This window comes from Diplotaxodon limnothrissa, linkage group LG22 (genome assembly GCF_057381915.1).
Source record: "Diplotaxodon limnothrissa isolate DT_005_m linkage group LG22, D_limnothrissa_male_GT1.1, whole genome shotgun sequence".
In the NCBI taxonomy this organism is placed as follows: Eukaryota; Metazoa; Chordata; class Actinopteri; order Cichliformes; family Cichlidae; genus Diplotaxodon; species Diplotaxodon limnothrissa.
This window is the reverse complement of record NC_140616.1, coordinates 6,018,773-6,041,204: the sequence shown is the minus strand read 5'-3', so window position 1 is coordinate 6,041,204 and position 22,432 is coordinate 6,018,773. Positions and strand designations below refer to the sequence as shown.

At 37.8% G+C, this 22,432-nt stretch overlaps 2 protein-coding genes across 2 annotated transcripts; both read left to right on the top strand.

Moving 5' to 3' along the window:
• The first annotated feature begins 6,381 nt into the window (after nt 1–6,381).
• Nucleotides 6,382–13,276, top strand: LOC146609275 (class I histocompatibility antigen, F10 alpha chain-like). The gene is made up of 10 exons (XM_085346298.1): nt 6,382–6,433; nt 7,459–7,719; nt 9,211–9,489; nt 9,853–10,155; nt 10,635–10,775; nt 11,054–11,071; nt 11,277–11,321; nt 12,072–12,119; nt 12,653–12,687; nt 12,856–13,276. Exons 1-9 carry the CDS (start codon nt 6,382–6,384, stop codon nt 12,655–12,657), a joined length of 1,152 nt encoding a protein of 383 aa, XP_085202424.1. The 3' UTR covers nt 12,658–12,687; nt 12,856–13,276.
• Nucleotides 13,277–16,977: 3,701 nt separating this feature from the next.
• On the top strand, nt 16,978–21,305 carry LOC146609274 (class I histocompatibility antigen, F10 alpha chain-like). The gene is made up of 6 exons (XM_085346983.1): nt 16,978–17,029; nt 17,668–17,934; nt 19,106–19,384; nt 19,722–20,024; nt 20,960–21,064; nt 21,295–21,305. The coding sequence occupies exons 1-6, from the start codon at nt 16,978–16,980 to the stop codon at nt 21,303–21,305; spliced, it is 1,017 nt and encodes a 338-aa protein (XP_085203109.1).
• The last annotated feature ends 1,127 nt before the right edge of the window (nt 21,306–22,432 follow it).

Sequence of the window (22,432 nt, the reverse complement as noted above, 5' to 3'; positions counted from 1 at the left end):
AGATTCAGACTCAAAAGTAATTAAATCCTAATGTAAGTACAGCACACCAAACTACACTATTTAATATCATCTCTAAAAACTTTTAAATATTATTTATTATTATATAAATGTCTATAAATGTAAAATAAATGTTCCAAATCCAAAAAGTATGAAGCAAAAAATGAATGACTGCATTAAACAGACTCAATATTTCTGTTCTGACAGGAGAGCAGTAAAGAGTAGACAACCATCTCTGAACTGAGGAAGGACCTAAGGGTGCAGCTGTGATTGCAGCCCCGACTCTCTGTGAATGGTACTCGTGACTACAGATCAAAGGTCATGACTTTAATAGCAATTATAAAACTGACCTCGTGGCCCATTGCTAGTCAGTGGTGCTAATTCCAGTCATTATGCAAATGTTCTGTTTATAAGGTTATAAGTTTACAAGTCACTTGAATGAGCGACGAAACGTTTCTCCCACTGAAAGCGCTACGTCCAGATGAACAGAATCAGTCATTTTGTGTTTTTCACTCAGAAATTGCAACATTCACAGATGTAGATCCTAAATTATTTAAACACAAGGACATTTTTGGGACATTTGTCTATGATGAGAAGCTGGTTTCCTTTTTTCTTTTTATGCTTCTTTTGTCATTTTGTTTTGGTTCTGTTATAATTTATAAACTTTATAATGTTAAGAGTTTCTTTTCAAGAACGTTCTCCTTCAAATTAATTTATTTCACACATTTTGTTAAGCTCTGTGATTACAGACATCATAGAGCTGGGATTATTAATGAACTCCTTGCACAATGTATGATATTCAGAACTTGTACAGATTTTATATATAAAATCATTCGTAGAACAGTAAACAGTGGAGGGATTCTGTGTTATATTTATTTATTTAATTATTATTATTTAATAATTTTATCAGGCAACTGAGGACATGTTTAAACTGAATCCTACTGACTGAGATTCTTTTAGACCACAGTGGTGTAATTTTTTGTCATATCTCACAGTTTTTCCCTTTTAAAAAAATCATTAAATTTTTCTAATGATTTTGTCACATTGTTGTTTTCTGCATCTACTTTGGTTAGTCCTTTAAAAAATATAACGTTTTCGGGGTTTCAACGAATTCCAGTCAAAAGCATCCAATTCCACTTGTGCAATTTTAATAAATGAAACTTCATTCACTTAATATTTGCCATGAGTCCTACATGAAAGTGATACGTCAGAGGAGGGTGAGAAATCAGACATTTTAAAGAGCAAAACTCTTGGAGGCCGTCGTTCATACTAGAAGTTCGGTGGAGACGTCACTGGATCTACTTTAGACAGCTGCTCTGTGTGCTGGATGTTTCACATGAAGAGCAGATGCTGCAACAACGCAGGTTGTAATCCAAGAAACATTGATCCTCCTGGAAGTTAGAAAACTCCACCTGCTGATGTGACTGTCCAACAACTGGCTTAAAGGTCTTCTCAAAAGAAGTGTTAACTTTACATGACCATGCCCTGAGGTGTGCGTTTAGCCGCAGCTGTTCTTAGTTGTTTCTGCTCCAAACACAATCATGTAGCTTTAGCTTTGCCAGCAGATTGTTGTCAGGTTTGTTCCTGGTGGGAGCTGGTCTGCAGTGTAATGAAAAGTCAAACTACTGTTTTTTTGATTAGCTTTTATTTAAGCATGGATAATATAACTCCAATTTTAAATGTGAGCACAAAAAGATGTTGGTGCAAGTTATGGCGACTTTACTAGGCTGAGAAACCCAAATAAACATTTCAGAGAGAGCAAAAACGCACAAGTGGCCAAATCAATAATCCGGTGCATTATTAAAAAGGGCATGCTGGAGAGATTATACCTCTCGGCTGACCTGGGAACGCCTTGGAAAGCCCCAGGATAAGATAGAGGAGGTGGCTGGGGAGAGCGAGGTCTGGGCTTCTCTGCTTAGGCTGCTGCCCCCGCGACCCGGCCCCGGATAAAGTGGAAGAAGATGGATGGATTGTTAAAAAGAATGAATGCACTGACCAGCTCGGCAACAACAAAAGGCCTGAAAGACCACAGAAGACAACTAAAGTGAATGATGGCAGAATTATTTACATGGTTACAAGAAATAATTTAAAACATCTAACCAAGCCAGTAACACTGGATGAGTATGTATGTGATTGTCATGGTCTACAGTCATGAGAACCATTATTTAATGTAAATACAGAGAGTTTACAACATGGTACAAAACACTGGTTACACTCAAGAACAGGAAGACTTTCCCAGAAAACATCTAAAACGGCATACACAGAAATGTAAACAATAAAATGAATTAATAAATAAATTATTAAACAAATGAAACAAATGTTATAACAATGATGGGAAATGAAGAGCTTAGAAAAGAAAAACAGCTCATGATTGAAAGCACAGCAACTAGTGCTTCTAGTGTTTACTGATGATGTGACTGCTCACAGAAACAGCGCCATTAAATCTGAAGAGTCCAGGTCTATGATCTCTGCTCGGTTCAGCCAAATGCTGCGAAACTGATTGTGCCTCAATACAAACAGATAATAACCCAACAGCTCCATAATCCAAACTACATCTTATCACTGATATATATGCATATACATTTTTTAAAATGACCTTTTGTGATTCCCATTGCGTTTCCACCAGGTATTATATTTAAACTCTTTTTACATTTTCTTCTCATTCCTGTTAATGTGCTGTGTTCATGTAAGCTTTACATCAAAGTGCACTCCTAAAAATTCCAATGACATGCAGATAAATGAAGCAATCTTTGCTTATATGTTTCCTTTTTAAATACACGATTTTGTTTTATTTTCTATGGAGAGCTGAAATCCTCATGTAGTAGCCCATATTTGTACCTACTTCACTGCTTCTTGCAGCTGCTTTTAAACAATCTGCACACTTCTTCCTCACTTCCTGATGAGTGTATCATCTGCAAAAGCTGACTTTCCTATATGCCTAAAGGGATTTGATCAAAGGGTAAGAAAACACTTAAAGACAAAGCTTACTTTTATATTCAGCAGTACTACAATCCCATTGCTAGATGGCGCCATTTGACAAACAAAACCCAGAAGCACATTCTGGAGAAAGCTAGTCCTGCAGCAGAGCTTAATGATAGTCTTTGAGGCTTAGACAGGTTTATGTGCAGAATTTGTGGTTTAATCATGAACAGTGGGATTATAGCTTGAAGTGAGTTCATATGAGAGGCAGCAAGTTATGAGAAAGAGTCTGTGAGGGCAGAGGTCAGAGGTCAGATGAGGACAAGAGAATCAGAAATAACAGAAAGTCTTAAAATCCAACATTATATAATATTCAGTCGTAGACCTTCGATTTAGACAACAATACTTAAATATTGCCTCTTTATTTGTTTTTATACATAAAAAAAATTCAACATTTCTGATTTTAGGAATTGATTGTTTCCTTATTTTATCATTGCAGCAACGTTGCAGAAAGAGAAGGACACACAGCTATTCCAGCTGATTTGGCTGGAATAGGTTTCAAGATGAATTTGTGGCGGATGAATAATTGTATCTGGATTACTTGGGGAAGTTATTTTCATATGAGTGTAAACATGAGCATAATTTAAATTACTTTTAAAATGGATTTAGTAAGAATGTGATTAAGTATAAATAACTTCAGAAAATATGTGATAACAGCTGTGAAGCAAATAGACGGCCTACAGTGAGGTAGTGGTTAAAGACGAGGCCCACAGACTACACACCACTAGCTCTTTGTTTCTGAGGTCATTCTGCCTGATAAGTTTCACTTCGAGAGAAAACCTTGGTTCCCTTTTTTTGCCTGGTTACTGTTAAGATGCAGCCAGCTTTGAATTCCTATTGGTCAGAGAGGAGCTACTGCGCATGCGTCAGTTTTATTTTGAGTGTGGTGGAGTCTAAGCAACAAACAGACATTTTTTCCTTCTTTGTTACAGTCAGGTCTATTAACACCACCCACTGAATTCTGCTGCTGACCCACATCTCAGAAATCCAAATCTTATAAATGAGACAGCGAGAGAGAGATAAATATATTGGATATTGTGGCAAATCCTACTCAAAAAACAAATAAAAAATATCAGATGAGGACAAGAGAAACAGAACTAGTAAAAAGTCTTAAAATCCACAAATATACAACTTTATTTTTATATTCCAAATGTATAATATTATGTCTGTAACCCTTGGATTCAGGCAATAATACTTAAATATTGTGGTTTTATGTGTTTTATACATACATAGTTCTACATTGCTAAAGTTTTTCTGATGTTAATCATTATTAGCTTCATTTCTTTATCATTGCAGCAATGTTGCAAAACCAGGAAGACAAAAAGCCTTGACTACCTGGCGCTTAAATTAGATAACAGCCTCTTTGTTTGTGTGCCAACGCTTGCAAATCAAACCAGATCCAGCTTCATAAACACAAAAACGAAACCTAACAGAGTCATCACGTGGTTTCTCAGAACAGCACAGATGGATGTGCTGTTTGAGTCCAGTGGTGGCGCTCTAACACCGTGAATGATCAGAAGATTTGCTGAAGTTTTCCGCTGGCGCTTCAACTTATGTCATTTCTTTGTTTGCAAGTCACAGCCCAGAAGAGCATCAGCTGGGTGTGTCACAGTGACAACACACACCAGTATCTGTGTGAGGGTGATGCTGTGTGAATCTAAGTTTAGGAAGGTAACAAAGAAACACAACCTCATGCTTCAGAAGGGTGTTGTGTTTTTATAACCTCTCAAAATAAAAACAGGAAATGCATCAGAACTCTGTCTGATTTTAGGTGGATTCCTTTGTTCTGGTGTGAAAACAATATACTTCTTCCCACTTTAAAGACAGGAGAAATTAAAGAATGACAGAAGTTGTAAGTTTACATATGTTGGCAAATTAAAAGATAAAGAGGCAAATCTCAAATTTAAAAGATGTGATGTTGCTGGAAGCTAAATGAGATCACTCACTTTGTTCATTTGTTCTTTGACATTTCACATTCTCTGAATTCATTTGAAAAACCTGCTCGTTTTCTCTACATAATTAAAGCTCTAGTTCATCATCGTCATGTTATAATGCTGAAAACAGCCTCTGTAATCTGGTTAAACTGGTTACTTTGCTGCTCTTCTGAGATAAAATATGAGAATCTCTGAATATTGGACACCTTTACTCTGACTGCTTTCTCCTCACATTGCAGCATTTAGTGTCTAACCTTACCCAAAGTTATTAAGTGTATACGTTTTTCATCACTACGTGTTTTTCTCTGGTCTGTCTATCCCAATATTTTAGAAATAAAATCTTTTCTTTTTTGCTTTGGTTTTTATATTTGACAGCTTTGTTGACTTTTCTAGACTTTAAATCATATTATAAGCTCATGAAATACAACAGTAACAAGCACATGACACCTCTGAGTATGTTCTAGTTAAAGAGTCAGCAGTATCTGATCTTGACCTCTTCTCATGTTTTCAGTGTGCAGGCTTTCATGTCACAAACTCTCAGGTTACACAGAGGTGGTGACCCCTGTGGTTGGCCAAGCTTTAAACTGCTGAACTGTATTTGATGGACCTCAACCACATAACGCAGTATTAATACTGCTTACAAATCAATAATCTCTTACAACTTAATTTATGATAAATATAAATCTTTTACTTATGTTGGTGCTTTGTGACTTTTATTTAAGCGTGATTTTGACTGCAAGACTTTTACCTGTAAAAACGTGTTTTTACTTTGGTATATTGTTGGATGCTTGTTTGTGGAACAATTCTTTTACACTTCTTTCACTTTGACTTGACCCCAAAAACGCGCATTTTAGGTTAACTGGTGATTAAATGAAGCATAGGTGTGGATGTGAGAGTGTATGGTTTGCTCTTTCTCTCTCTCTCTGGGCGAGACCTGTTAGAGTGTACCTTATCTCTTGTCCCAAATCAGGTGGAATAGGTTGCAAGATAAATTTGTGGGTGGATGAATAATTGTATCTGGATTACTCTGGGAACTCAAGGTTAATTGCATAGTTGTGTAAACATGAGCATAACTACTTTTAAAATGGCATTAGTAAGAATATGATTAAGTACAAATAACTCCAGAAAATATGTGATAACAGCTGTGACACAAATATACATGATTTGTATGTGTCTTTAATCCCTACGTCACTTTAGGTCTCTGATCAAAATCACAGATTAGGCGCTACTAGCTCTTTGTTTCTGCCTGAAGCCTTTCACTTTCCAAAATAAATTAGTAAATAAATAAACCTCGGTTCTCTCATTTTGCCTGGTTACTGGTGAGGCGCATCCAGCTTTGAATTCCTATTGGTCAGAGAGGAGTCACTGCGCGTGCGGACTCAGAGGCTGTAGTTTCATTTTGTGGCAAAATTCAAACAATAAACGGTTGTATTAATTTTTTTCTTCTTATACTGCAAGTATTGAATTGAAAATGAGGACGTTTATGATGCTGCTTCTTTACTGGACAGCGTCTGTGTCTGCAGGTAAGCTTCATAAAATGAAACTGTTCTTTAGAGATAGTGTTGCTCTCAGGTGGCTCAGGTGTTACTGTAAACAGACTCGGCTTGCATATATTCAAGAGTCAAGGTTTATTTTTATTTCGCAGGGTTGTTGTTGTTTTTTTTTAACAGAAATACACAGGCTTCAACAAGATGTTGCTTCTCGCCAGCATCTACAGTACAATGATCAGTAAAACAAATAAAATACAGCGATAACAAATCTAAAATAAGGATAAATAGCAATGACGCAGCAGCCTGCAGAGACACTGAGCAAACTCCAGTGTAAATAATCAGATTGATTCAGCTAGCAGCAGTCCTCTCACAGAGAGTATTAAATTAGATCAGATTAAGTGTGTGTTTATGGATTGTAAAGGGAGGGGCCAAAGTACATTTATCAGTCCCACAGTTTGTGCAAAGAAGCCTTCCAGCATCCTGCTGGTTCTACAGCTGATGCTCCGTCACCTCTTTCCAGATGTTGGAGGGAAAACAGGCCGTGAGAGGGCTGGTTTGGGTCCCTGGTGTTTGTAGCTGTTTGCAGAAAGCCTACAAACAGCTACAAACATCAAAACCTAAATGAGTGTTGGTTTACAAATTATTTTTGTTGAAATTAAATTTCCAATTGTAGAAGAAGAAAAATTTAAGCTGCTCATAATGTTTTATGGTGTAAGGTATAGGAGTGTAATATTAGCAAAAAGGGAAAGAAACAGTTGTAATCTGCACAATACTAAAACATGAATTCATTGGCAGCCTATGGTCAGGTTAATGCCATAATAAGGACTGTAAATCATTACTGATGCAAAATGAAAATATAATTAAATCAAAATGACCTACAAACACCAGTTTTTACAAAACGAATTGTAAAGGTTTCTAATATAAGATGATCAGAAAAGATAAAACATTGATTCATAAATCTATTTTTGTATTTATAGAGGAGACACTATATTGTTTTAAATTTTGAAAATACTGTGATTTTTAAAGCCGTGTCTCACAACATTAAACATTTCTTACAGTGAAGCACTCTCTGAAGTATTTCTACACTGCTTCCTCTCAAGTCCCAAACTTCCCAGAGTTCGTGGTTGTTGGGATGGTTGATGAAGTTCAGATGGTTCAGTTTGACAGCAACACCATGAAAGCTGTGCCCAAACAGGACTGGATGAACAGAAATATAGATGAGCAGTACTGGGAGAGAGAGACTGGGGGCTTTGTAAGTGCCCAGCAGGTGTTCAAAGCCAACATTGAAATCGCAAAGCAGCGCTTCAACCAAACTGGAGGTTTGTTCATGTTTTATTGTTTTTTTTACTGATATTTGCTGTTAATGTTTTCAGCATTAATTTTAGTCATAAACAGATTTGCATACATACACTTTAAAAATACTTCATTCAGATTAAAGATTTAAATACAGGATGACTCACGATGAATGTAAAGGGCAGATGGAGGGCAGCTAGTGAATCAGGAAGTGCAGGGGATGAGTAAAGAAGACGTGAGGGCAGCTGTAAGACGATGAAGAGTGAAAAGGCAGTTTGTCCAGATCATACCTGTGGAGTTATGGGGATGTTTAGGAGAGACAGCAGTGGACTTTTTAACCAGACTGCTTAACGTCTGGGGAATGGGGAAGCGGCAGTATGGCTTCATGCTGAGAAAGAGCATCACAGATGTGATGTTTCTTTCAGTGCTGATGGAAAAGTTTAGAGAAGGTGTTGCAAAGAAAGCATATGATAAGATGCCAAAAGATGAACTGTGGTGCTGCATGAGAAACTGAGGGATGGCAGAGAACTATGTGAGGGTGGCACAGGACATGTATCTGGACAGTGGTGTGTGTGGTTGGAGTGACAGTTGGGTTCAAGGTGGGGGTGGGATTACATCATGGATCTGCTCTGAGCCCCCTCATGTTTGTAGTGGGGATGGACAGGTTAACAGATGAGGTCAGACTGAAGTCTCCATGGACTTTGATGTTTCCAGAAGGTGTTGTGATCTCTAGTGAGAGCAGGGAGCAGGTGGAAGGGGTGGGGTTATACACTGGTGAGAAGAGAAATGAGAAATCAGTAGAAGCAACACAGAGTGCATGTGTGTGAATGACAGTGTAACAGTGTTACAGAGAGGATGCAAGAAGCAGAAATAGTGATGATTATTAATTTAAATGCCTGGGTCAACCATCCAAAGTAGCAGGCAGAGCACAACAGAAGTGCAGGGTGTGATCTGTGGTACAAGCAAGAGTGAAAGGGAAGGTTTACAAGAGGGTTTTGAGACCTGCTGCGATGCATGGTGTGGAGATGAAGGCACCGAGTTGGAGGTAACAGAGCTGAGGATGATTTTATTGGGAGTGACCAAGTGGCAAGACTGAGATGGTTTGGATGTTGAATGTGGAGCTGAGAAGAGAAAGACCTTGGAGGAAGTTCATGGATGTAGAGAAGGAGGATCTGCTGTGGCGACCCTTAAAGAGAGTGACCGAAAGAGGAAGAAGAAATGAAGAATTGTGAAGTCAAATGACGTTTTTCTCTCTTTCATTTAACATTTTGAAAACAGTATTTGTACTGAGCTCACATCTTACATAACTTGTCTTTAAGGATATTTATTATTATGTTTATTGAAACCAGTTGTAGCAACTCACTGCTGAACAGGCTTCTCTGTCCTGAAACCCTCCTTCTGTGGAAGCTGTGTTGAATCAGGTCAGGTGTTTTAGTCTCTGTTGACTTGTGTCTCTGTGTTTATATGTTGGACCTCACTCTGGTTCACTGTCGTCTTCTTCTCTGTTCTTCTTTCAGGTGTTCACATTGTCCAGCGGATGTACGGCTGTGAATGGGACGATGAGACGAATGAGGTGGACGGATATGAGCAGTTTGGTTATGATGGAGAAGACTTCATAATATTTGACCTGCAGACAGAGACGTGGGTCGCTCCTAAACAACAGGCTGTGGTGACCAAACACAAGTGGGACAGTAACAAGGCTTTTATAACCAGTGTGAAGAACTATTACACTCAGATTTGTCCTGAGTGGCTGAAGAAGTATCTGAACTATGGGAGGAGCTCTTTACTGAGAACAGGTATCACATGACCAGACTTAGTGTGATAATTTACCTCATTTTTATTAAGTAATACAACTATTTTATGACCAACACAGTTAAGTTCAGTGTATTTTCTCTCTTCCTCTCTGTCTGCTAATCTCATGTGTTTTTTTAAACAATAATCAAAATGTAATTTATCCGTTAAATTTCAAAACCATCACTTCAGCCTTTTACAATGTGTTTCCCCCTCCCTTCAAATATTTTTCTTATTTCTTTATTTTTATATTACAGAGTCTTTATTTGACTCTGTAATATCCTTCACATGGTACTATATGTACATTAATATGTGTTAGCATGCTGTTAATACAGAAACAGTGACCTGTGTGTCGCTTTACTCTCCAGTTCTTCCCTCAGTGTCTCTCCTCCAGAAGTCTTCCTCCTCTGCCATCAGCTGCCACGCTACAGGTTTCTATCCTGACAGAGCCGAGATGATCTGGAGGAAAGATGGAGAGGAGACTCATGAGGGTGTGGAGATAGGAGAGATCCTCACCAACAATGATGGGACCTTCCAGATGAGTGTTAACCTGGATCTGAGATCTGTTCCAGCTGAAGACTGGAGGAGGTACGACTGTGTGTTTCAGTTCTCTGGTATAAATGAAAACGTCACCACCACACTGGATAAAACAGCCATCAGGACAAATGAAGGTAAGAAAATTATCAGAAATGATGAAGATGTGTTGTTTGTATTGTTTTGTGTTTGAGCTGATGGGTGTCATAAAATATTGACTTTATTTTCAAAATCTAATTTGACTCATTTTATAGCCCACAATGGACCTCCTGTATGAACTCATGATATATAAACAGTCTAAAACAGAAAAAAACCCACAAACACAAATAATTTTTATTTATAATAAACTAATCAATCATGGTTTGCAGTTGTAGCACTGACACTTTAAATGTTTGGATTTAATATAATATTAGTTTAGTATTAGTATAAGTCAAAGAAGTTAAAGACATTAAGGACACAAATTTCAGTTTTGTCTTTCTCTTTATTTTCATTCAACATTTTTTGTTAATCATTGAACAAAAATTTTAGTGGTTTTTTTTTGCAAAACAATATTTAAAATTAATAAATCAGTTGTTTGCTGCTCTTCTTCTTTGTTTTTTCGTTTGTTTGTTTTTAGCCGCGACAGAAGTGCCCAACATCACGATCGGCCCCAGCTCCAGCCCCACTGCCGTCCCCATCAGCGTACCCATAGTCACTGCTGCTCTTGTTCTTGCTGGTGTTGCACTAATCGGATTCATTATTTACAAAAAGAAAACTGGTGAGTGAACCAAAGTGATGAATTCAGTATTTTTAGTGTTTTTCCAGGTTGCACATTAAGACAAGCTTCAGGTCCTGGTACAGCAATGATGTTTAAAGCCCCAGAGTGATGAGACTGTAACAGTATTATCACAGTGAGAAGGAGCCATTAGTAAATAAAGTAAAAGGTAAAGTAACATGGAGAGCTTTGTAATCCAGTTTGAGTTAGTGGTGTAGGGATCAGTGTTCCTGTATTTACAGCTATGATCACTGACATGTGATTCTTTCTTTTATTTACAGCTAAACCTTCTAAACCTTGTAAGTAAAATTCCCATGTAGACATTTTGAGCTAAAATCTGTTCACATAAAAATCTGTTTCACTGAATGTGAATTAGAGACTAAAATTAAATGCATGGAAACAAGGCAGATGTTGGAAATTAACAACAGCATCACCACAGAGCAGCTCAGCCGGTTGCTGAAGTTTTTATGTTTTGATTTTGTCTGTCTGGTCTGATTTTTGTAGACATGAAGACTTCACCTGAAGATGATGCTGAAAGGAGCCCTTCAGGTGTGTCTGTGCTTGGATTGGAGGATTTTTTTGTATCCTCATAAAAATTGTAATGTAGTGGCTTTATTTTTACATTTTCTAAATATGAAAGTAGAAGGTTAGATATTCAAACCATGTGTTCATATAGTCAGTTATAATAGTTTATAGTTACACAGCACTAAACAGAACAAAGCAATTAAAGCATCAGTACTAAAAACAGGTACCTTGGAAACATAGACGGCCCTGTCTCTGTTCAGTATGTTCAGTAATATTTTACAGTAACAAACTAAATCTGTGAATCACTGCAGGTCCTGTTACTTTAATCTGTTTGGCCACAAATGCTCATCCGTCTCTTAGCTTCAACGTTTCCCTGAACTCCTCAGGATCTTCATTTATTCTGCTCTCTGTCATTTTTCACCACCACACATCCTCATTCTTCTTCTTCTTCCATGGCCTGGATGTTGCCCAATAAACTTTTCTCCATGTTCACTAACTGAGATTTCTGTAGTGCTCACATAAATATGTTTTATAAGCACTGCAAAATTTTCTGACCTACACAATGAAACAGTGCTCACATATTTTAAAAAGTTAAATATTCAAGTGACAGAAACAGAACGATAAACACTCCTGCAACTGAGAAAACTTTCTCCTCGTGCCTGCGTTTGTGTTCATGCTGTTTGTATTTAACACTATCATCAACATCAACAGATCATTTTATTTTTTAGTTGAACATAATCATTTTGTTAATCATTTTGTGTTTTTCCTCCTCAGATTCAAAACCTTCTTCAGACATAACCATCAAAACTGAGCTGATGACAAGTACGTACAGGCTCTATGTGACACACAGTCTTAATCTTTGTGTGGTACTGCATGTTTTTACTCATGGATTTTTATACTTTGATGCATTTCGAATTATTAAAAACATTTCTGAACTGTTCAGCTGGTCTGACTCACCAGCTGTAGATTCCATCACCATCATATCACACGTTTCTTCTCCTACAGTCGATTGTTTTTGGATTTTAAATGCTCTTATCTAAACAAAACAACATCCTCAGAGGGAGCAACATACATGCTGAACATGGCAACCACTCGCAAAGATCTAGATATAACAAACTAGACATTTTTATGCTCTTTCTTATCTGGGTAAGAACCAGTCGCTTCCACTAAAACCTCATATATGATGAATAACGAGGCCATCTAACAGATTTTTACTGAGGAACAAGTAACTAGTTAAACTGTATCACTAGTGACATGATAGACGAGGAAAGTTTGTGTGGAGATGGTCGTGGCCCAGTGTGTGTGACAGCTCTTCTATCATGATGAGCTTTTGACCTGAATGTTTTTTTCTTTAGAGTAATTCTGACAAAGAGTGAAATCTGGAACAAAGGTAAGTGACGTCTCTGAACACATCACATGTACCACATACAGTCATCTTTGTGTTGTCCTGAATGCATTTAAAGAAACCCTGAATTTTTCACACTGACTGCATTTGCTGATGCATGAAGAATTTTTCATTCACTCCTCATTAATGAAAGCTGAATCTTTCTTTGAACAGGAGACACTTTGAACACTTGGACTAACTTCACTTGATGAGGATTCTGCATCACTGAACTCCTGAGAAAACATTTCTACTGTAATGGACATTTTTTATTCCAGCCAGGACACAACTGTCCTGACACAACCGCCCTGGGGCACGGGGTGGCTGTAGCTCAGGAGGTAAAGCAGGTCACCTACTGATCGGAAGGTTGGTGATTCGATCCCAGGCTCTTCCAGTCTGCATGCCAAGTATCCTTGGGCAAGATACTAACCCCAAGTTGCTCTCTGATGCATCCATCGGAGTGTGAATGTGTGTGACTGTAGTTAGAAAAGCACTAAGTACAGATAAAGTGCTTGTGAGAATGGGTGTGATTGGGTGAATGTGGCTTGTTGTATAGAGCGCTTTGAGTACTCCGGGAGAGGAGAAAAGTGCTATATAAGAATCAGTCCATTTACAATTTGTGACTGAAACATACACGAAGGAACCAAATTTTTACTTTTATGTCACAGGAAAAAAAGAGAATCACTATTTTCTGTGAGAAAAAATACTTTTTAGCCAAACTAACTTTATAAAGTGCTTTACAACAGCAAGTCCTGACCAAAGTGCTTAACATTAAGAACAGAATAAAAATGAAAAAATAAAATAATTAATTCATTAATAACAACAACAATTATAATAATATTAACAATAATTAGACCATAACAATAACATAAACACATAAAAATAAAACTACATAAATAAAAACACTGAAAAAAACATTACAAACTATTTACATTTTTTAAGTATAATTTTATACTGCAGGTCTCTTTTATGCAATAATAAGTAAAGATGGTCCTGAAGAAGAAAAACGACATCTGTAGGAATTATGTGTTTATTTTCCTCAGTGTTGGGTCTGAGTGTGTATTAACATTATGCAGTTTTAATGCTGCTTTGCTACAGCAGTTAGTTCTGCCTGTTTGATTTTAGTTTAACTCTGGATGACTTTTCTGACACAACCTCAAACGGTATTTGTGTTTTCAGCTGGAATTGAACCATCAACCTTTTACTGACAAGGTCAGAATGCTAACCACTGCACCTTTGCAGGCATCGTGATCTAAGGTCAATAAGTTGAAAATAATAGTTCTGTGATTTGCTGTGCTTTGAACTAACTGCAGATCAGTTCATTTACAGTCACTTTACAATCACAGTTTTTTTTATGAGCAACAACATGAGGTGTCTTGAAATACTGAGTTTAAAATTCATAAAAGTTGTCATAAATAATTTGTTTCATCTTTAATAAAAATATGAATACGCTGATGAAAGCTATAAATAAGGTATTGCAAAGAAAAGCTGTACTCTATTATTGCCATTTCTATGTTTTGTTCAAACCCTGTTACATGTGACAGTGATGAACAGTCATGACTTTAATGGTAACTGTATCATATATACTACACAGAAATGTATGTGTATATTTTATTACTGTTTGTTCTGTTAGATGGTCAATGCAGCTGCCAAAAATCAGGTTTACAGTGTGTGTGTGTGTGTGTGTGTGTGTGTGTGTGTGTGTGTGTGTGTGCGTGCCTCATGTGGGATTTATTGTAAAGATTGTTTTATGTTGGATGTTTCAGGTCAGCTGTGTTTTGATCTACAGAATCAGGGGAAAGAGTCTTTGTGTTGTTAGACTACTGCACTGTTTCTACACTTGAACATCTAAATAAAAGTTTTACATTGTGGTCGTGCATAATGTCGATTATTCAGAGTGTGGAGAGGAGAGTATAATAACATGAGTGAACAGAAACTTTGTGAATACGAGTCATGTTCCAACCTGACACCACAAATATTGAATTACTGAGTATGTAAAGGTGGGTGCATCACTACTTTCAGCCAAGGAGATGATGTACTTTATAATTTTAGTTTGTTAAAGATTTCTGTTCCAATTCTGGATGAATTGGGCTTCAGATCCAAGTGACAGCAGGTCAAAATGTTACCTGTCAGTGTCCAGCATCAGTCTGTATTCAGTTTGAATATTACTATAAACTTATATGGATGAGTTTATGTCCTTTATTCACTGTAACATTTAACTTTTGAGAGAGCAGGATGAAGACAGCAGAGAGCAAAAAGAAACAGAGTGGACATGTGGTCAAATTCACCGAACAGCATAAAGTTGTAGCTTCAGTATAAAGCAGTGTGTTATACTGTTATCAATTATGGATCCTAAACCTGCCCTTATCATAATAATAATAATAATCTTATCTTAATTGTTCTAAGATGATATTTTTGTTATTTTCTAGTTCCTAGTTAAGTGAGGATGATGCAGAGAGAGAGGACAGAGAGGTTGTATAAGAACAGGAAGACTGAGGGAGCAGACAGCGAAGGCAGCTGAAAAACAAAATTAGTTTTTCATGTATTTCATGGAGACTTTGTTTTCCAGTAGCACATGTAAAACATGCCAGTAGACATTCTGAACAGGGGATATTGGTTTGAATAGCAGCATTTTACAGGATTCACTCCAAACATGGCTGAACAGGATGGCTGCCACTACAACAATGTGATGGGCTACAAATCTGTTCTCCACGTATAAAACTGGAGTACATGATGCCCTGTGCTGTGTTTGCATGATAAAGGGAGGGTTCGATGAATTCAGAAATATTAATACGAAACAACTCTATTACCAGTTTGCTTCACGTACTGGTCTGTGGAGTGGCAGCGTGATTTTCCAGTGTCTGTACTGAATAATGCCACTTAAAGTACTTGATGATTTGGTGGAAGCCTCTGTGTGGTTAAGAGACTGAAATACTGTTTCTTATCTTATTGCTTTGCCACAAGTAGTTCTTTAACTCAACAAGTCTTCGCTTGGGTTGGGTAACTAAAGGCTCCGCCCTAAAACAGGTGGATGAGATTACAATCACTGATTATTCACTCTGATTCATTTTTAAACATTACAATACGTCATCCAACTAATTAGGCTGCTTATGAAGGTAACGTTTTAATGTGTATCAAATAGAATTGAGGTTTGAAAATGTGAAAAGGGTTGATGACATTTGCAAGTAGCATTTTCTCCTAATATTAACGACAAGGTGTTAAAATGCTCAGCCCCCAGTCATAATGCGTGGCGTTATGATTGGGGGCTGAGCTCCTTTAAAAGTCTGAACCTAGAACCCCCCCCAGTCTACTACATGAAGTCTTGCCCCCATAATTTTGATTTAGGGGCTTGTTGGACCAACTTCTCCTCTTATTTACTTATTTTGCTCTTTATGTGAAATAACAGTGGCATTAACCTACTACTGTAATTATGTTAGTCTTCATAAACTTTACACACTCAAAGCAAAAATAACCACACTAAGCTGTGTTGTGAAAGAGAAAATTAAACTGCAAATAGAATAAAGAAACAGTTCCTGTTATAAGATTTTGCTAATGAAATTGAAATTAACCGCCACAGAATGAATGCACAGTTTTTTGGGGGTAATTGTGTCGGGATGAGAAAAGTGTGGGCTTCTCTGCTCAGGCTGCTGCCCCCGTGACCTGAACCCAGATAAGTGGAAGGAGCTGGATGCCATGTTTGAACTTCAGCAGGACGTTTCAACCGTGTCTACACAACTGAATGCATCAGATTGCTGCTTTGTGATTGGCTGATTAGAAATGTGTGTTAATGAGCTGTTTAACAGTTGTACCTAATAAAGTGTCCGGTCAGTGTATATGTATAACCTGTTTTCCTTTTGAACCACTGAGGCGAGCACTTCACCACGGTTTTAGTCCTTGTAGTGTCAATAAAACACTGTGTTTGTCCTCTGGTGACATTTTATTTGGGAATGATTTCACTCTAAAGGGAGCCGAACAACACAGAGACAATAGAAACAATAGAAACTTTAAACTACAAAAAGTCTGAGCAGCATGACTCATAAACTAAACATACTTCTGTGTGGAAGCAAAGGCAGAAGCACCCGGCCTCTCTCCCCGCCTCCTTATTTCATCACATTTTGCAGACTTTACTTTCAGTTCTGCGGATAACATCAGTGGTTTATTTTAACCCAGATATTAGTGACGTTGGCACTGAGGATGGTTTTCATTGGCTGATGATGCAGCTTTGACCTCAGCTGTGGGTCTCCATGCAGACCCACATAGATAATAAGATATTAGCTGTTAGATTATCGAGAGGTCACCATGAAACTGTTTATTTTTCTGCTTCTCCTGGAAATACATGGCACTGTGGGACGTGAGTTAGAAATTTGTATCACTTACAGTAAAGTTTTTTAAACTTTGTTTTGCTAAGAAGGACACATTTAAGATTATTTTTAAAAAGGCTATTAATAGGTGCGTTTGCCCATGTTTAAATAAAAGCCATTAATATCTCTGCTAGTTCTGGGAAAATGCTTCAGGAAGCTTGATTAGCATCACTTTCAAGTCACAAACACCAAAAAGGTTTGTGAGTTTTAATCACATCAACGTATCAGTGACACCAAAGGACTTCCTGATTCCTGCGCAGTTCAGGGTGTGTCGGCAACATCACTAACAGTGTAACATGATCCATTACTCATCATCTGTTATTAATCACATCAATTTAGACTCTCAAAATAAAGTTGAACAAAAATACAATCTGATATTTTCTAATCTTACAACATTTGAAAAGAGCCAATAATGAGTTATTGATTATTTGATTCATAATTACATCGGTATTAGTCTCAAACATAGTAAAAAAAACCTTCGTGTTGGACTGTGCCATAGTTTTGTTTTGTTTATAAAAACTGCCCTTAACTCAGCACTGTTAGAATGATAATAGGATGATTAGATGAAATATGAACTGCATGCACTGTTTTTGAGTCTAAAACCTGAAACAGTCATTGTTTCTTACAGTGACTCGCTCTCTGAGATATTTCTACACTTCTTCCTCTGGAGTCTCAAACTTTCCAGAGTTTGTAGCTGTTGGTTTGGTTGATGATGTTCAGATGATTCACTATGACAGCAACACAGAGAAAGCAGAGTTTAAGCAGCAGTGGATGGAGAAAGCTGCAGAAGATGATCCAGAGTATTTGTCCCGCCAGACTAACAGGCTCATGAACACCCAGCAGGTCTTTAAAGGCAACATCGACACTTTGAAGCAGCGATTCAACCAAACTGGAGGTTTGTTCCTGTTTCACTTTTTTACTCTTAAAATGAAGCTTTTTATTAACCCAGCTGCTGACACTGAATAAAATCTCTCCAGGTTTTAAAGACCTTTGTTGTTACAGACTAGACTTGTAGTCAAGACCGCCTAAACCAAGACCAAGACAATACCAAGACCAGAGGGTATCGAGACCAAGACAAAGACAAAGACGAGACGAGACTGAGACAAAAAAGTCTTTACACTGTCACGTCTCTCACCCTCTCTTATTTTTCACATAATGATAGTATCCTATATCCTCGCATGTGATTGGCCAAAATATGGAGGGATTGGAGCATAGCTGAGCCACTGTGTGAGAGCTGAGCAGCGAAAGGAAATTAAGTGAGGAGCCAGCTCTCGCTCAATGGGAGTCGACTCTTCTGATTCGCTACAAAGCACTCTCTAAGCACGGCTCTTAGGGCTGATGCTTTTGTGCACGACACATTATCGAACGTTGGTTTGTGTGTCATGGGTACACAATCACTATCTGAGACAGCAAGACAGAGACAGCAAGACCAAGACAAGACCAAAGTCCGTCGAGACCAAGACCACGTAAAAGTGGTCTCGAGGCATCCAACTCTATTACAGACACAAGCTAGCTTGTTAGCGCCCTTAATGGAAGCTTAACCAGCCAAATTTTCAACATTATGCACTCCACACTGTATATAAATGCCACTTGTTTTGCACATATTCAACTCTGTATATTTTATATATTTTACTATTATTATTATTATTATTTTTTTTTTACTATTTAATTTGTAAAAATGTGTATACACACACACACACACACACACACACACACACACACACGTAGGAAAATATTTAGTATACACATCCAGAAATGCATACACTATTATATATTGTACATATATTTATTAGTTTCAGGTTGGCCATTCTTGTATTTTGCTCGTTTGTGTTGTTGTGTTTGCACATCTCTGTTGCTTGTGGGGCTCGCACACAAGAATTTCACTCGCATGTGCTGTGCCAGTGTGCCTGCACATGTGATGTGACAATAAAAAGTGATTTGATTTGATTTGATTTGATTTTAAAAAGCTGATTATGTGTATTTATGTAGTTTTTATCGAAGCTCTTCAACTTAACTCCCTCATCTGTGGGCAAATGTCAACTATTTCCTGCCCCTCTTGGTTTCAGGTGTTCACATTAACCAGATGATGTACGGCTGTGAATGGGACGATGAAACGGCTGAAGTTAACGGATATCATCAGTATGGTTATGATGGAGAAGACTTCCTATCATTTGACCTGAAGACACAGACATGGATCGCTCCAGTAATGCAGGCTGTAATCACCAAACACAAGTGGAACAGTGACAGATCTCTTTCAGGTGATCTGAAGAACTATCACTCCAAGCTTTGTCCTGAGTGGCTGAAGAAGTACGTGAACTATGGGAGGAGCTCTCTGATGAGGACAGGTAAAATCACATGACCTGATTTATTGTAATACTTTTAATTAACAGGCCACATCCTGATCTTCTCATACATTTATTACCACTTCATCACATTTATGCTTTTCATTTTTCCCAATTTCTGTTTATTTTACTATCCAGTCACCATCGCTGCAGCTTTTTACAGCACTCCCTTCACTCAGTTGTGTACTTCTTGTAATTCTCCCATTTTCTTAATTATTCTTTAAATGGCATGTATATTAATTTGTGTGTCTAAAACATTCAAAATACATCAAATGAAAATGGTAAACTCAGTATGAACTGTGATTTTAGATTTATTTTTTTAATTTTTTAAATCTCTCAGAGCTTCCATCAGTCTCTCTCCTCCAGAAGTCTTCCTCCTCTCCAGTCACCTGCCACGCTACAGGTTTCTATCCTAACAGAGCCGAGATGGTCTGGAGGAAAGATGGAGTGGAGCTTCATGAAGGTGTGAACAAAGGAGAGATCCTCACCAACCATGATGGGACCTTCCAGATGAGTGTTGATCTGGATCTTTCATCAGTCACACCTGAAGACTGGCACAGCTACAGATGTGTGTTTCAGCTCTCTGGTGTGAACGAGGACATCGTCACCAAACTGGACAAAGCAGCGATCAGGACCAATGAGGGTAAGACTGGAAAAAGAAGGGAGTAAAACTTTTATAAATACACCTTTATTTGATCTTATTTGGATTTTCCATTTGGCCCCATGTGAAAGGAGGAAACTGGAAGAAGCCCTTTTCACACATGCTTAAAACAAACCACGTGTTTGATAGAGATTAGGGAGCAACAGGACTAATCATTCAGTATTTGATTTTAATAATGGACGATGTAGGAGTGAAAAAAAAAACAACCAAAAAACTTTCATTTTTGGGCTTTAGTACAAAGTTAAACTGCTGATCCAAAACTTTCAACAAAAATCTAAAACAGGCAACAAACTGGTAAATCTAAAATACACTCAGAGAAATCACACGAGGGAAGACAAACAGACACTAAAACAAAGACTGAAGGGAGAGAAGAGTGTTTATAAACACATGAGGTAATCAGAGAGTGGGAAACAGGAGGGTGACGAGACACAGCTGACGTAAAACTAAACGGATGAAACACTGAGTGAACTTAACGCAGGGACAGAAACAGAGACCCTTCAAGGACCAATAACACTCTGTGACTACAACACTAACAAGAACTAAAACACAAACAGGTCTGAAGGATCCACTAATGCAGCACAGGTGAAAATAAAGATCAGACAAGTAAAGTAAGTCAGACAGGTAAAAACTAGAAACTTTAATTTTAATGTGTTTTTTTTAATTTTTTTTTCTGGTTTTATGTGATCTGTTTATAACATGGAAGAATCAAACCTGCTGTGATACTGTGTTCATTCACCTGTTGTTGATGACTGGCTCAGTGTAACTGCTAAACATCAAACTGTGATACAGTTTGATTATTCACTAATCTACATTAAAACATTGTCTGTGGTGTTTTATAGATAAAGGTCTGTTGTGGTCTTAATGAACGTTGGTCCAACAGTGAGATGAACTACAGAATGTAAATGTGTTGGTTTCAGGTTCTTCAGTCTTCCCTGCTGGTGTTGTTGTCCGGATTATGGGCATCCTGCTCCTCCTGACTGTCTGCTTCTCTGCAGTCTTTATCTGGAGGAGAAAATATAAAGGTGAGAAATATGAAACACATGTACCTTCAACAGTTTCCAACATTTTGATGTTTATGCTCTTATAATTTGATATGTTTCATGTCTGTTACTTCTCATTTGATAAAGTTCATAATGTGTAAATATTTGATATTCAATCAAATGTTTCATACAAGTGGTGCAAACAGTGCCTTTATTCTTATGTGCTTTTGTATGTTTTGAATAAATAACTGTGTTACTGTCTGTGTTTTCAGAGCTGCACTGACAGTAAGTATTTAATTTATTATATATATGTATATATATTTTATTAGATTTTCTTAAAAATAATTTTATTTGGTTTTTATATTTCAGATTTAAATGCTTATTTAAAATGTTTGAGACTTAAGATGTTTAAAAGATTTCTCTGTGTGTCATTCAGTGCAGCTTTAGAAAGAAATTTATCGCTCAACCATCTCAGCTTCGCATGAAGTCAGCCTCTCCCAGCTGAATGACTCAAAGCTACATCCAGGACGAGATGCCAGTCTATCTGAGAATGGTAAATGGTAAATGGCCTGTATTTGTATAGCGCTTTTCTAGTCCCTAAGGACCCCAAAGCGCTTTACACAACCTGTCATCCACCCATTCACACACACATTCACACACTGGTGATGGCAAGCTACAATGTAGCCACAGCCACCCTGGGGCGCACTGACAGAGGCGAGAAAGAGAGAGACAACCACACAAACTCACACGTGCAGGGAAAAATTAGAATTAAAATGATTAATTAATTTATGGTAATTAAATTATTTTAGAATAAACATTTAACCTACAAAAGGGTCTTTCTGTGTGGAGCTTACATGTTCTCCCCGTGTTTGCGTGGGTTCTCCCCGGGTACTCCGGCTTCCTCCCTCAGTCCAAAGACATGCAGTTAGTGGGGATAGGTTAATTGGAAACACTAAATTGCCCATAGGCCTGAATGTGAGTGCGATTGGTTGTCTCTGTCTGTGTGTTAGCCCTGCAACAGACTGGCGACCTGTCCAGGGTGTACCCTACCTCTTGCCTTAAGACAGCTGGGATAGGCTCCAGCGCCCCCAACGACCCTGAAAATGATCAGCGGAAACGAATGGATGGATGCATTAAACCTGTCATGCATCTTTTTATACTGTGGATGGAAACCTACACAGTTACAGTGAGAACCTGCAGGAACTTATGATCAGGAAGCTTCCTGCTGCATCCAAAACGGAGAAACTGAAAATAAAACAAGACGTTATTTGGTTTTAATTTACAATGCAAGTCAGATTCAGTTTACATAAAGTGTTTGCACTGAAAACCTTTAGTTTTGGTGAGAGAGATCACTGCAGGAGCTCTCAGGCAAAGCTGAGCACACACACACACACACAAGTGCTTTTAAGA

Coding starts and splice junctions, on each gene's coding strand:
- LOC146609275 (XM_085346298.1), top strand. CDS start 6,382: ATGAGGACGTTTATGATGCTGCTTCTTTACTGGACAGCGTCTGTGTCT. Junction 7,720..9,210: donor GCGCTTCAACCAAACTGGAG/GTTTGTTCATGT, acceptor TTCTTCTTTCAG/GTGTTCACATTGTCCAGCGG. Junction 10,156..10,634: donor AGCCATCAGGACAAATGAAG/GTAAGAAAATTA, acceptor GTTTGTTTTTAG/CCGCGACAGAAGTGCCCAAC.
- LOC146609274 (XM_085346983.1), top strand. CDS start 16,978: ATGAAACTGTTTATTTTTCTGCTTCTCCTGGAAATACATGGCACTGTG. Junction 17,935..19,105: donor GCGATTCAACCAAACTGGAG/GTTTGTTCCTGT, acceptor TCTTGGTTTCAG/GTGTTCACATTAACCAGATG. Junction 20,025..20,959: donor AGCGATCAGGACCAATGAGG/GTAAGACTGGAA, acceptor TGTTGGTTTCAG/GTTCTTCAGTCTTCCCTGCT.